General features: G+C 39.2%; 1 protein-coding gene across 4 annotated transcripts in view; it reads right to left on the minus strand.

Annotated features, from left to right (window-relative positions):
• Positions 1 to 16,520, minus strand: part of LOC103566924 (RAD54 like 2) — a 176,200-nt gene that overhangs the window by 65,593 nt on the left and 94,087 nt on the right. The window contains exon 3 of one of the 4 annotated variants that reach the window (XM_070575209.1): positions 1,085 to 1,165. The exons of the other annotated variants lie outside the window; for them this stretch is intronic. Within the exon in view, the coding sequence (XP_070431310.1) occupies positions 1,085 to 1,165 (81 nt within the window). The remainder of the gene's footprint in view (positions 1 to 1,084; positions 1,166 to 16,520) is intronic. 4 annotated transcript variants of the gene reach the window in all.

A 16,520-nucleotide genomic window follows, 5' to 3' on the forward strand; every position in this document is an offset into this window, starting at 1 on the left:
ATGGTCCAATTTATTGGTTAGGAAGTATGGTGTTTTTGGTGGGATTATTTTTGTTTGTTTTTAAGTAAACTTTCAAGTTTATTTGGATTTCACCAGTTTTCCACGAACATCCTTTTACTGTTACAGGATCCTATCCAGGATATCATTTTGCATTTAGTTGTCATGTCTCCTTAGTGTTCCCTAAATTGTGGCAGTTTCTCAGCCTATTCTTGTCTTTCATAAGCTTGACACTTTTTTTGAAGAGTACTGGTGAGATGTTTTGTAGACTGTCCCCCAGTCTGGGTTTGTTTGATGCTTTCTAATGATTAGATTAGGGTTACGGTTTTGGGGGAAGAATACTACAGCAGTAAAGTGCCTTCTCATCACATCACATGATAGCAGCAAGACTTAGTACTGGTAATACTAAACTTAATCGCTTGCTTAAAGTGGTGTCTGCCAGATTTCTCCACTGTAAAATTACTATTGTTCCTCTTTCTATATTTTACTCATTAGAAGCAAATCACTAAGCCCAGCCCACAGTCAGGGGGAAGAGAATTAAGCTCTAGTTCCTGGAGGAAAGGGCATCAAAGAATTCCTGGATTTATATTAAAACCATGTACAAAAAATTGTTTGGTAAGGCAGGACTTTGAGGCTTTGAGGATGCAAATATCCTGTTTCTTAAAAGGTTCCTCTACTAATGTTAACATTCATCAGTGGATCTTACCTGCAACAATTATTACTACGGTATTGTAATGGTGATTTTCTATTACACTCTTTGCTTTTTACATTTATTACTTGGAAGTCTTCTGTAAGGGAAATTTGTCCCTTCTCCCTCATTTATATATTCAACATTTATGTCAGTATGCATTGAAGTGTCAGTGGGGTGAGAAACACTCAATTCTGTAGGCTTTGATAAAGTGAGGCAGGGTTGCCACAGATCTCAATGAGTGAACCAGTAAACTCATGTCCCCAAACTGAAAGAAAGACGTAAGAAAAGACCTCATCCTAGGCATGCAACCAACAAAAAATAACAAATGGGCCGTCTCACCAGTCAGTGGCCGAGTCAGGGAATCATGAATATACCAGACATTCCGTTACTTCTCACCTTCTGTGGCTTGGTGTGGCCCCCTCCTCGACCTATTATCATTCTGGTTCCTTATGATCTTTTCCATACTGATGCCAGATTCTAGAACAGCATGGAGATGGAAACCAAGAGATAACAGAGCATAAGGGTTCAGTATGGACACTGAAGCCAGATCGCTAGGGTGTGAACACTAGCTCTGTCCCTTACTATATACCTTTCTGTTCCTCAATTACGAAAAGAGAATAACAACTGTACTATTATTACTCAGCCTCGGAGGGCTGTGGTGATGATTATATGAGATAGCCTAAATAAAGTGCTAAAACAATGACTACATACAACAGCTGCTGCTTTTACTATGATTTCTGGTTTCTTATTTCTTTTCTTCCTTACAATAACAGTACAAGGTGAGTTCTGCTCCCCTCATTTTAAATACGAAAAACCAAAGCCGTAAAAAGTTAAAAAGACTTGCCTATGGGTATATAGGAAATAAATGGGGAAACAGGAGCAGACAGTTAAGAGAACAAGCTTTGTAGTCAGGCAGCCCTGGTGTGGAATCCTTGCGTTGAAGCCTCTCTGTCACTTACTAGCTCTGTGTTCATGGGTTCAACTTCTCTGAGCCATAGTTTCCACATCCGTAAAATGGGGATGTCAATAGCACTTTCATGGAAAATATTATTCTTAAACCCAGGTCTGCCTAACTCCATACTCCCAACCATTATGAACAATCTGGGAGCACACAAAGCTCTGGGGCTTAGTCAGCCATACTGGGTAGCAGTATTTATTTGTATAGAGAACTAAGACTTCAATTATATACCCTAATCAAAGATCGGAAATAAGAAAGGAAAGGGGGAAGCCGAAATGACATGTGCAAACTGCATTTTGTTGTCAAAAAATGAGTGTTTCTTACAAACATACACATGCACACTCCACATGAGGCTGCAGACCACAGCTTTATTCTAAACCTCTCCACATGAGATTGCCACAAACCAGCTACTGTTGACTCTCCTATCCCCTGCTTTTCGTTTAGACTAACACACATTTGAGCATCTGTTATATACCAGGCCCTGTGCTAAGGCACAATGGAACAGTCCACACAGGGAAACACGTATACAGTGTGGTGAGTGCCTAAGAGCAACAACACTTTGGGAAAGGACACCTAACCCACCCTTGCCTAGGGCTGGGCATGGAGGCACTTCCTTGGGAAAGGTGAAACATGGATTTAATCTAACAGAATGGGTAGACACCAGCTAGTAAAGAAGGAACATACTAGGCAGATATAGGAGCATAAGCAAAAGGAATAGAGACTTTAAATACGGTGGAATGATTGAGAAAATACGTGCAGTTCAATACCGGCTAAAATGAATTAAGCACAGCAGCAGCACGAGGGGCCTTCCAACCCAATAAACCAACTTGAGTGTAGACTCAAGATCCTTCCTGGATGCTGGCACAGAAGTCAACCCCTGTCCCAGGGAAGACTACTTCCAAGGCCTTTTCTTCCTAGTATTCTACATTCCACTACTTGGTGTTTGGATGGAGAGGGAAGCTAATGTGGCCATTGTAAAAGTGGGTGGTAGAAGGGGATACATGGGTGTGAAGATGTGTGCACACATGCACACACACTCATAGGTGAACGCCGAAGGTGATTCACTCCCCCTGCAGCAGCACTGGAAGCATCTTCCTTGGCTCTTACACTGAGAGACGACTGAAGGTTTCAGGTAGATAACCTTTGCTTTTTGCAGAGCAAAGGGGAAATGGTCAAGGGAGGCACCAGACAGGAATGCTCATGATAGGACACTACAATACCATTAACATGAGGAAGAGGTTAAAACACCCTAGTCCCCTCTCTGTTATCACTGGATCCACATAGGCCTTTTATAAAAGACCTCCCAAAGACAGTAGAGTCCAGAGTGGTAACAAGCATTGGGAATGCAATAAGAGCATGTTCCATCTGCTAGGGAAGCAAGGTGCCACTGCTCACGTGTCCAGCCAGACATGGACACAAAAGCACAGCTTTTGTGGAGACATAAAAGAGAAGCTCCAAAGAGGAGCTCCAAGTCTGACTAGTTTCCCTCCCAGATTCATAACCCTCTTCAAACAGCCCTCTCTCATTTCCATCTGAAGCACTACAGGAGGAAAGTTCAGCAATTCTGTTTTCCTTAAGAAGAACTATCATTCCTTCAGGCCACCCATCCCTCCAAAGAGCTAATACTTCCACGGCATTGTCACATTATACTAATGTCACCTTTCTCCTAACTCACAGCCCTGAGTTCTTCCCTCCTAAAAGGGGAAGCCATCAAATTCCCCTCCTCCCAAAGAATAGGTGGCTGGACAGCAGACTCTCTAAGAGGGGATATCCATTGCTAAATGGCCACTTCCACCAACACTGCAGCTTGGCCTACACACCAACTACATTTGGGGCTGGATTAGCACACTTCAACTTGGTGTTTTGCTGGGTCCTCTGACCTGGTCTGATAATGACCTTTGATGCTCTCCTGGCCTTAAGGTCTTTTGTTTTGCTTCTATTTCACAAGCAAATTTATTGAGTAATCACTTGGAGGAATAGTTAGAGGCAAGGGTAGAGAGCAGACAGACAGGACAAAGTCAGAGCATAGAGAGCAGGCTGTGAATGTCAGGCCAAGGGGTTTGAACTTGATCTGTCGGGCAGTGGGAACTGGTTGCCAACTGTTATATTTCTTTCTTCTGGTTTCTGCCTCACAGAGAAGGTTGTTCTTGAGAGAAGGAAGAACAGAACCTGATAGTCTTTCAATATCACAGACAAATTCACTACCAAACATGCCAACTTGTGAGTCCTGGCTATGAATTCCTGTCTGGCAGGGGTTGAATGTGGCCAAGTGCAGTAGCAATGTTAAAATGATCAGACACAATATATACAATTCTCATGCACACTTAGTTCAGACACAAGTTTCCCCTTTCCTTTATATAAAAGACACAGGTCTAAACCAGCTTCTTACCACCCAGCATTCTTGGAATGAATCCTCAGCTCTGGGTTTAACAACTACTGCTTGCTTGCTAAAAAGCTTTAGTTTACAGATGCACTAATATTTAAAGTTTGTTGTCAGGTTTTTACAAGTGCTCCATTGCTGCTTCATGATGCTCATTATGAAGTTTCTGGTTTACAAATAACATTTTAATATATCCCACATCTTAAACAATTCTTTTTTTTTTTTGAGGAAGATTAGCCCTGAGCTAATATCTGCTGCCCATCCTCCTCTTTTTGCTGAAGACGACTGGCCCTGAGCTAACATCCGTGCCCATCTTCCTCTACTTTAAACGTGGGACGCCTACCACAGCAAGGCTTTTGCCAAGCGGTGCCATGTCCGCACCTGGGATCTGAACCGACGAAGCCTGGGCCGCCAAAATGGAACGTGTGCACTTAACCACTGCACCATCGGGCTGGCCCCTTAAACTATTCTTAATAATAAAATTATTTCAAAATTTCTATAATTTTTTAAGTCAAAATGTAACTTTTTACTACATGCTCTTTTGTACCTTCTGAATACTGAAACGTGAATTTATAACCTAATCCAAATAATTCATCTAACTTTCAAAGAACAGCTCTTCCCCAAATCCTAGAATATAATCCACCAAAAGCCACTGAGGAAAAAAGAGAAAAAGTTCAACAAGGAGGTAAAGAGACATGTATTCTGACAGACAACAAAGGGAAATTAGTGTCTGCATGATTTAAAAGTCAATGACTAACAAAATGAATAAAAATCACATGATCATCTCAACAGATGCAGAGAAAGCATTTACAAGATACAGCATCCATTTATGATAAAGACTCTGAATAAAACAGGTATAGAAGGAAAGTACCTCAACATAATAAAGACCATATATGACAAACCCACAGCTAATATCATTCTCAATGGAGAAAAACTGAAAGCTATCTCTCTAAGAAGAGGAACCAGACAAAGATGCCCACTTTCACCACTCTTATTTAACAGAGTATTAGAAGGCTTAGCCAGAGCAATCAGACAAGAAAAAGAAATAACAGGGAGCCAAACTGGAAAGGAAGAAGTGAAACTGTCATTATTTGCAGATGACATGATTTTGCATATAGAAAATCCTAAAGAATCCACTAAAGAACTTTTAGAGATAATAAATGAGGGGCCAGCCCCATGACTGAGTGGTTAAGTTCACGTGTTCTGCTTCAGCGGCCCAGGGCTTCACTGGTCCAGAACCTAGACACAGACATGGCACTGCTCATCAGGCCATGCTGAGGCAGCATCCCACATGCCACAACTAGAAGGACTCACAACTAAAAGTATGCAACTATGTACTGAGGGACTTTGGGGAGAAAAAGGAAAAATAAATCTTAAAAAAAAAAAGAAGAACTAATGAATAGGGCAAGTCGCAGGATACAAAATCAACATACAAAAATCAGTTGCGTTTCTATACACTAACAACGAAGTAGCAGAAAGAGAAATTTAGAATACAATCCCATTTACAACTGCAATAAAAAGAATAAAATATCTAGGAATAAACTTAACCAAAGAGGTGGGAGATCTGTACACTGAAAACTATAACACATTGTTGAAAAAATCAAAGAAGACACAAAGAAATGGAAAGATATTCTGTGCTCTTAGATTGGAAGAATTAACATAGTTAAAATGTCCGTACTCCCTAAAGCAATCTATAGATTCAATGCAATCCCTATCAAACTTCCAACAACATTTTTCACAGAAACAGAACAAAGAATCCTAAAAGTTATACAGAACAACAAAAGACTGCAAATAGCGAAAAGAATCCTGAGAAAAAAGAACAAAGCTGAAGGTATGACACTCCCTGATTTCAAAATATACTACAAACCTGTAGTAATCAAAACAGCGTGGTATTGGCACAAAAACAGACACAAGATCAATGGAAAAGAATTGAGAGCCCAGAAATAAACCCACACATCTATGAACAGCTAATTTTTGACAAGGAAGCCAAGAACATACAATGGAGAACGCAAAGTCTGAATAAATGATGTTGGGAAAACTGGACAACCATATGCAAAAGAATGAAAGTAAACCATTATCTTACACCGTACACAAAAATTAACTCAAAATGGATTAAAGACTTGAATGTAAGACCTGGAACCATGAAACTTCTAAAAGAAAACATAGGCAGTACTCTTTTCGACATCAGTCTTAGCGGCATATTTTCAAGTACCATGTCTGACTGGGCAAGAGAAACAACAGAAAAAAATAAACAAATGGGACTACATCAAACTAAAAAGCTTCTGCACAGCAAGGAAACCATCAACAGAAAGAAAAGACAACCTAACAACTGGGAGAAGATCTTATATATCTGATAAGAGGTTAATATCCAAAATATACAAAGAACTCATACATTTCAACAACAAAAAAACTAACAACCCAATTAAGAAATGGACAAAAGATCTGAACAGAGATTTCTCCAAAGAAGATATATGGATGGGTAATAGGCACATGAAAAGATCATGTTCAACACCGTTAACTATCAGGGAAATGCAAATCAAAACTACAATGAGATATCACCTCACTCCTGTCAGAATGGCTATAATTAACAAAACGGAAGCAATAAGTGTAGGAGAGGATGCAGAGAGAAGGGAATGCCATACACTGCTGGTGGGGGTGCAAACTGGTGCAGCCACTATGGAAACCAGTATGCTGATTCCTCAAAAAATTAAAAATAGTTTAATTTTTTAAATTAAAAATTTAATTTTTAATTTAAAATTAAAGAGGGAGGAGGCAGAGCAAAAGGGCGGGGTGAGCTGACCCAGGACTCTCCCCTCCAAAATACAACAAAGAATTGGAAACAAACTGAATTTCAGCTAATAAACCTAATGCCAGACCATCAGAGACCTACAGTACCAAAAAGACAGAGGACGGAGAGGCTGCAGCCGGCCTCGGAGGAGCTGGAACAGGGTAAGAGAGAATTTCGCTCCCTCCCCTAGAGACTGTGATCACTGCCGCGGGTGCAGGAAGGAGCAGGGAAGGGGCCGCATGACCAGGGGATCATCCAGGACTCCCGCCGCCGGTACAGTGGAAACCCGCTGACGGGGGAAAGCTTCTGTGTGAGGGGACCCCATAAAGCCAGGGGCCTGGGAGACCAGAGAACAGAGCTGATCTGAATCCAGATAGGCGTGCAAGAAAAACAGCACCTCCCTCCCAGCAAAGCGCACTGGGCACTGCCATCTTGCCCAAAGGCGGAAAACTCAGAACATGGGGCTCTCAACCCCCATCTAGTGGCGAGAGGCTGTAAATGCAACGGAATTCTATCATCATGTGCAAAAACCGCTCCTCTACGATCCAGCAGTTTATAAAAGCTCCAGAGCAGAAGGAAAACAATAAAAACACAGAATTAAGTCCTGAGGACTTGGAAATAGGTAAACTAAGTGAAAATGAGTTCAGAGTAGCTATAATCAAAAAACTCAATGTGGTACAGAGAAAGATAAGAGAAACAAGCTAACGAGTTCTGGAGTTACTTCACAAAAGAGATTGAAATTATAAAGAAGAATCAAACAGAATTACTAGAGATGAAAAACACAATGGACCACATAAAACAGAATACGGATTCCCTGAATGCCCGTGTAGACACCATAGAGGAGCAAATTAGCATAATCGAAGATAGACAGGCTGAATGGCTCCAGACAGAAGAAAGAGAACTAAGAATTTTAAAAAATGAGGAAAATATCCAAGAGATAGCAGATTCAATGAGGAGAAAGAATTTAAGGATCATAGGAGTTCCGGAGAACGTGGAAAAGGAAAATGGAGCAGAAAGTGTGCTTAATGAAATTATAGAAGAGAACTTCCTAAATCTAGGGATTGAGGGAGAAATGTGTGCAGAGGAAGCTTTCAGATCTCCTAGATTTGTCAATGTAAAAAGACGTACTGCAAGGCATATAGTAGTAAAAATGGCAAAAATGAAAGACAAAGAAAGAATACTCAGGGCAGCAAGAGATAAGAAAATAACCTACAAAGGAACCCCTATCAGACTTTCAGCGGGTTTCTCTACAGAAACTTTACAAGCTAGGGGAGAATGGAGTGACATATTCAAAACTTTAAAAGATAAAAATCTTCAGCCAAGAATACTCTATCCAGCAACAATATCCTTCAGATATGAGGGAGAAATGAAATCTTTTCCAGACAAACAAAAGTTAAGGGAAGTTGTAACCAAAAGTCCTCCACTACAAGAAATCCTCAAGAAGGCTCTCATACCTGAAAAAAGAAAAAAGGGAGAAAGGGGTCATAAAACACAGAGTAGGGAGACAGATAGATAGAACCAGAATAGGATAGCAAATATTCAACTATAGCATTAGGATAAAGGTAAGGAAACTACCAAAGCAAAGACAATCTTATCACTCGAACTACAAACTCATAACACGAGTTGGAATAAGAATTGAAAATAATAATTTAGGAAGGGAAGAGCAAAAGGTCTAAATCAGTATTGGTCAAGTAAGTAAGAGACCACCAGAGAACAGACCATATTATACACGAGATTCTAAATACAAACTTCAGGGTAGCCACTAAACTAAAAATCAGAACAGAGCCACAAAACATAAATAAGGAAAAATCTAATAAACCCAGCATAAGAAATTTCAGTAGTCAATGGGTAGGCTAAAGCACACAGGACGAGAAACAAAGGTAATGCAGGAAATCCAGATAACGAGACACAGATTGACAGCATTAAGTCCACATGCATCAATAATCACCCTCAGGGCTGGCCCTGTGGCTGAGTGGTTAAGTTCGAGTGCTCCGCTATAGGCGGCCCAGTGTTTTGTTGGTTCGAATCCTGGGCACAGACATGGCACTGCTCATCAAACCACACTGAGGCGGCGTCCCACATGCCACAACTAGAAGGACCCACAACGAAGAATATACAACCATGTATGGGGGGCTTCGGGGAGAAAAAGGAAAAAAATTAAATCTTTAAAAAATAATAATAATAATCACCCTCAATGTAAACAGATTGAACTCTCCAATAAAAAGACACAGAGTGGCAAAATGGATTAAAGAACAAGATCCAACAATTTGTTGCCTCCAGGAAACACACCTCAGGCCCAAGGACAAACATAGGCTCAGAGCGAAGGGGTGGAGGACAATACTTCAAGCTAATAGCAAGCAAAGGAAAGCAGGTGTTGCAATTCTTATATAAGACAAAACGGATTTCAAAATAAGGCAGGTAAAGAGAGACACAGAGGGACACTATATAATGATCAAAGGGACACTTCATCAAGAAGAAATAACGCTTATAAATATCTATGCACCCAACATAGGAGCACCAAAGTTCATAAAGCAACTGTTAACAGACCTAAAGGAAGATGTTAAAAACAACACAATAATAGTAGGGGACCTCAACACCCCACTAACATCAATGGACAGATCATCCAGACAGAAAATCAACAAGGAAATAGTGGAGGTAAATGAAAAACTAAAACAATTAGACTTAATAGACATATACAGATCACTTCATCCTAAAACAGCAGAATACATATTCTTCTCAAGTGCACATGGAGCATTCTCAAAGATAGACCATATGTTGGGAAACAAGGCAAGCCTCTAAAAATTTTAAAAAATTGAAATAATAACAAACATCTTCTCCGATCATAATGCTATAAGGCTAGAAATTAATTACAAGAAAAAAGCTGAGAAAGGCACAAGGATGTGGAGACTAAACAATACGGTACTGAACAAGCAATGGATCATTGAAGAAATTAAAGAAGCAATCAAAAAATACCTGGAAACAAATGAAAATGATAACATGCCATACCAACTCATATGGGATACAGCAAAAGCTGTATTAAGAGGAAAATTCATCGCAATACAGGCACATCTTAACAAACAAGAAAAATACCAAGTAAGCAATCTTAAACTACACCTAACTGAACTAGAGAAAGAAGAACAAACAAAGCCCAAAGTCAGCAGAAGGAGAGAAATAATAAAAATCAGAGCAGAAATAAATACTATTGAAACAAAAAAGGCGGTAGAAAGGATCAATGAAACAAAGAGCTGGTTCTTTGAGAAGATAAATAAAATTGACAAACCCCTAGCCAGACTTACAAAGAAAAAAAGGGAGAAAGCTCAAATAAACAAAATGAGAAATGAAAGAGGAGAAATAACAACAGACTGCAGAAATACAACGGATTATAAGAGAATACTACAAAAAACTATATGCCAACAAAATGGATAACCTAGAGGACATGGATAAATTCTTGGACTCCTACAATCTCCCAAAGCTCACTCAAGAAGAAGCAGACAATTTGAACAGACCAATCACAAGGAAAGAGATTGAAACAGCAATCAAAAACATCCCAAAGAATACAACCCCAGGACCAGATGGCTTTCCTGAGGAATTCTACCAAACTTCCAGAGAGGACTTAATACCTATCCTTTTCAAGCTAGTCCAAAAAATTATGGAGGATGGAACACTTCCTAACACATTCTATGAGGCCAACATCATGCTGATACCAAAGCCTGACAAGGACACCATGAAAAAGGAGAACTGCAGGCCAATATCGCTGACGAACATAGATGCAAAAATTCTAAACAAAATTTTGGCAACCAGAATTCAGCAATTCATCAAAAGGATCATACATCATGATCAGGTGGGATTCCTACCAGGGACACAGTGATGGTTCAACATCCGCAAATCAATCAACGTGATACACCACATCAACAAACTGAGGAATAAAAACCACACGATCATCTCAATAGATGCAGAGAAAGCATTTGACAAGATCCAACAGCCATTTATGATAAAAACTCTGAATAAAATGGGCATACAAGGGAACTACCTCAACACAATAAAGGCGATATATGACAAACCCACAGCCAACATCATACTCAATGGGCAAAAACTGAGCGCCATCCCCCTGAAAACAGGAAGGAGACAAGGATGCCCTCTATCACCACTCTTATTTAACATAGTACTGGAGGTCCTGGCCAGAGCAATCAGGCAAGGAAAAGGAATAAAAGGAATCTAAATAGGGAGGGAAGAAGTGAAATTCTCGCTGTTTGCAGACGACATGATCTTATATATAGAAAACTCCAAAGAATCCATTGGAAAACTCTTAGAAGTAATCAACAACTACAGCAAAGTTGCAGGGTATAAAATCAATTTGCATAAATCAGTAGCATTTCTATATTCTAATAATGAACTAACAGAAAAAGAACTCAAGAATACAATACCATTCACAATCGCAACAAAAAGAATAAAATACCTTGGGGTAAATTTAACTAAGGAAGTGAAGGACCTATATAATGAAAATTACAAGGCCTTTCTGAGAGAATTGGATGATGACATAAGGAGATGGAAAGACATTCCATGGAATGTACATGGATTGGAAGAATAAACATAGTTAAAATGTCTGTTCTACCTGAAGCAATCTACAGATTCAATGCTATCCCAATCAGAATCCCAATGACATTTTTTACAGAATTAGAACAAAGAATCCTAAAATTCATATGGGGCAACAAAAGACCTCAAATTGCTAAAGCAATCCTGAGAAAAAAGAACAAAACGGGAGGCATCGCAATCCCTGATTTCAAAACATACTACAAAGCTACAGTAATCAAAACAGCATGGTACTGGTATAAAAAACAGGTGTACAGATCAATGGAACAGAATTGAAAGCCCAGAAATAAAACCACACATCTATGGACAGCTAATCTTTGACAAAGGAGCTGAGGGCATACAATGGAGAAAAGAAAGTCTTTTCAACAAATGGTGCTGGGAAAACTGGACAGCTATATGTAAAAGAATGAAAATTGACCATTCTTTTTCACCATTTGCCAAAATAAACTCAAAATGGATCAAAGACCTAAAGGTGAGACCTGAAACCATAAGGCTTCTAGAAGAAAACGTAGGCAGTACACTCTTTGACATCAGTATTAAAAGGATCTTTTTGGACACCATGTCTTCTCAGACAAGGGAAACAACAGAAAGAATAAACAAATGGGACTTCATCAGACTAAAGAGCTTCTTTAAGGCAAATGAAAACAGGATTGAAATAAAAAAACAACCCACTAACTGGGAAAAAATATTTGCAAGTCATATATCTGACAAAGGCTTAATATCCATAATATATAAAGAACTCTCACAACTCAACAACAAAAAATCAAACAACCTGATCAAAAAATGGGCTGGAGACATGAACAGACATTTCTCCAAAGAAGATATATGGATGGCCAATAGGCACATGAAAAGATGTTCATCATCGCTGATCATCAGGGAAATGCAAATCAAAACTACACTAAGATATCACCTTACACCCATTAGAATAACAAAAATATCTAAAACTAATAGTAACAAATGTTGGAGAGGTTGTGGAGAAAAAGGAACCCTCATACACTGCTGGTGGGAACGCAAACTGGTGCAGCCACTATGGAAAACAGTATGGAGATTCCTCAAAAAATTAAAAATAGAACTACCATACGACCCAGCTATTCCACTACTGGGTATCTATCCAAAGAGCTTGAAGTCAGTAATTCCAAAAGTCCTATGCAGCCCAATGTTCGCAGCATTATTTACAATACCCAAGACATGGAAGCAACCTAAGTGCCCATCAGCAGATGAATGGATGAAGAAGATGTGGTATATATATACAATGGAATACTACTCAGCTGTAAAACAGAACAAAATCATTCCATTTACAATAACATGGATGGACCTTGAGGGAATTATGTTAAGTGAAATAAGCCAGTTAGAGAAGGATAATCTCTGTATGACTCCACTCATATGAGGAATTTACAAATGTGGACAAAGAGAACAGATTAGTGGCTACCAGGGGAAAGGTGGGGTGGGGGGGGTGGGCACAAAGGGTGAAGTGGTGCACCTACAACACAAATGACAACCATTAATGTACAACTGAAATTTCACAAGATTGTAACCTATCATTAACTCAATAAAAAAAAATTAAAAATAGATCTACCATATGATCCAGCTATTCCACTGGTGGGTATTTATCAAAAGAACATGAAAACATGAATGCATAAAGGTCCATGCATCCCTATGTTCATCGCAGCCTTATTCACAATAGCCAAGACTTGGAAGCAACCCAGGTGCCCATCAAAGGATGAACGGATAAAACATGTGGTATATACACACAATGAAATACTACTCAGCCATAAGAAATGACAAAATCTGGCCATTTGTGACAACATGGATGGACCTTGAGGGTATTATGCTAAATGAAAGATGTCAGAGGGAGAAAATCACACACCATATGATCTCACTCATAAGTAGAAGATAAAAACAACAGCAAACACACAGCAACAGAGATTGGATTGGTGGTTAGCAGAGGGGAGAGGGGAGGAAGAAGGGTGCAAAGGGTGATTAGGCATGTGTGTGGTGATGGATTGTAATTAGTCTTTGGGTGGTGAACATGATGTACTCTACACAGAAACTGAAATATATAACAATGTACAACTGAAATTTATATAATGTTATAAACCAATGTTACAACAATAAAAAAGAAAAAAAAAGAACTGGAAGGCTGAGATGGAATTTGCCTACTTCAGAATTTTGCATAAGGCTAATTATCCTGCCTAAACACATGACTTTGAAGTCATACACACGTGACAACAAAAATGTCCTAATGCTTAAAAAAAAAAGTCAATGACTATAACCACCCAAGTTCAGGATCACAGAATCAGATCCAGTCACAAATACCCCTGAACTTTCCCCTTCACGTGAGCCAGCTACGGGCAGTAATCACCAGAGTTACATAACTATCAATGAACACTTACATAAGCTTCTCAGGAATGAGTTATGAACATCACCATGACAAATACGACTAGGCAAATGAGTAGCTTTGAAAGAAAAAGCCCTACATTTCATTCATCGGGTGTACAGAGTACAAACAGTCCCAGGGCCCTTTCTCCAGCTGTTCCATCTCTTCTTCTTCCTTAATCTCATCTGTATAAACGAAGATCAGTGAATTCCAGTCTTCCACATGCCTCCTGACACGATGTGATAGGATGTATACACCACAACCTATGATGTATGTATGCCAAAATACTGAATCTGAAACTGAACACACCTTGATACCTCACTCCCAATTTGCAAAAATACAGGGGACAAAGGACTATGTTAAACATGTTAAACAAGACCACAGGGATACAATCAGCAAAATCTAGAAATGTGTGAATACAGAACAAGTGAATCCTTTTCTTCTACAAATAAGTTGCAAGTAAAAAAAGAAAACGAAAAAGTTAGAGAAAGTTTATAAATTGAAGAGATTTAAAAGACAAATCAACTAACTGTGGACCTTGTAGGGGTTTTAATAGCCAACCCTGGTGGTCTAGTGATTAAGATTTGGCGCCGTAACTCCCATGGCCCAGGTTCATTCCCCAGCCAGGGAACCACATCACCCATCTGTCAGTTGTCATACTGTGGTGGCTGAGTGTTGCTGTGATGCTAAAAGCTAAAAGCTCACCAGTATTTCAAATACCAGCAGGGTCACCCATGGTGGACAGGTTTCAGTGGAGCTTCCAGACTAAGACTAGGAAGAAGGACCTGGCCACTCACTTTCAAAAAAATGGGCCATGAAAATTCTATGAATAGCAGCAGAGCCTGGTCTGATATAGTGCCAGAAGTGAGAGGTTGGCACAAAAAGACCAGGCAGGGTTCAGCTCTCCTGTACACAGGGTCGCTAGGAGTCGGAATCAACTCAACAGCACTAACAACAACAAAAGGGATTTTAATAAATTAATAGTAAAAATAAATGTTTTAAGATAATCAGGGATTATCTGGATATATTATGGCATAATGAATTATTGATTTAAAAAATTTAGGTGTGATAATGGTATTGTGTTTGTTTTGGTTTTTGTTTCTCTGGGACTTTAAAGATTTTTATTTTTTTTCCCTTTTTCTACCCAAAGCCCCCGGGTACATAGTTGTATATACTTCGTTGTAGGTCCTTCTAGTTGTGGCATGTGGGATGCCACCTCAGCGTGGTTTGATGAGCAGTGCCATGTCCATGCCCAGGATCCGAACCAACGAAACACTGGGCTGCCTGCAGCGGAGCACGCGTACTTAACCACTCGGCCACGGGGCCAGCCCCATTCTCTGAGACTTTAGATGTTAGAGAATAAATACACTCTGAAGTTTTTACAGATAAAATGCGACAATGTTAAGAATCTACTTCCAAATAATACAAGGTTGGAGAGAATAAATAAAACAAGACTAGCCCTGTATTCCCAACTATTGAAGACAGTATTGAGAACACAGGGTTCATTTACCCTTGTCTCTGTTTTTTTTAATCATGTTTGAAATTTTCCAGCACGAGAAATTCACTTTTTAAATTTTAGAAGTTTTAATGAAAAATAAAATGTAACAAGCACTAATCTCTAAACCATTTAGAGCTCAACTTTTCTACATTTGTTAACATATATTTGCACAAATTACACTAGTAATCAATGAATACACATCATTTTATGTTCTGCTTTTGGTCACTTGTTAGATACAAATATTTTTCTGACATAGTCCACATAATTGTCATTTTAATGGCAGAATATCAGTATATCACAGAATGCTTTTTCTTTTCTCCTCCTTGAAATCCTTCCATCACTTAGTTTTCAGCTCAGTAAATTCTACTCTTTTTATGATTGTTCTGTTATTGTTTTATGTATTTTTCTGAACTTACTGGCCTTTCCTTCTCTCCCTCTGTTGCTGACTTCTACTTTTCTCCCAAACCTTTCAGCATTAGTTTTGACCCAGGATGTAGTTCTTGGACTTTTGATCTCAGCAACTCATCCCCTCACTGACCTTATCCAATCTTGTGGCACTTTTTTTTTTTACTGGATTTTAGTCTTGGAGCACTGACTTTGTACCCTACACATGGTGATCTAGGCCCGCTAAATACATATTTGTTAGATAAATGAATGGAAAATAGACCTGGTAGGAAATATCAAGAAGTATAGACTCTAATCATCGGATAAGATAAGGAAGAGTGTGATCAAAGCTATAAGAGCAGTAAAAATAAACTGGTATTAGGTTCAGAAGAAGAACAGAAAATCTGTACTTTAGACCAACGTGGTGAAAGCTATAAGAGCAGTAAAAATAAATTGCTATTGGCTTGAGAGGAAGAACAGAAGATGTGTACTTTAGACCAAGCTGGTCAAACTCATTGACCACCAACACATAACTGGGACAAAGAATCCTCATCACATATTGATGGCAGAAGCATTGGCAATAGCAGAAGCGCAATTTGTCTTTTTGTGGGGGTTTTTTTTTTTTGGTGAGGAAGATTGGCCCTGAACTAACATTTGTACTAATCTTCCTCTATTTTGTACATGGGATGCTGCCACAGCATGGTTTGATGAGTGATGTGTAGGTCTGTGCCCAGGATCTGAACCCTGAAACTCTTGGCCACCAAAGCAGAGCCCATGAATTTAACCACTACGCCACTGGGCTGACCCGATTAGCATCTTTATTAAAGGGAAAATTTTTCTAAATTCAAAATATACTT

This window comes from Equus przewalskii, chromosome 15, assembly GCF_037783145.1.
Source record: "Equus przewalskii isolate Varuska chromosome 15, EquPr2, whole genome shotgun sequence".
Lineage (NCBI taxonomy): Eukaryota > Metazoa > Chordata > Mammalia > Perissodactyla > Equidae > Equus > Equus przewalskii.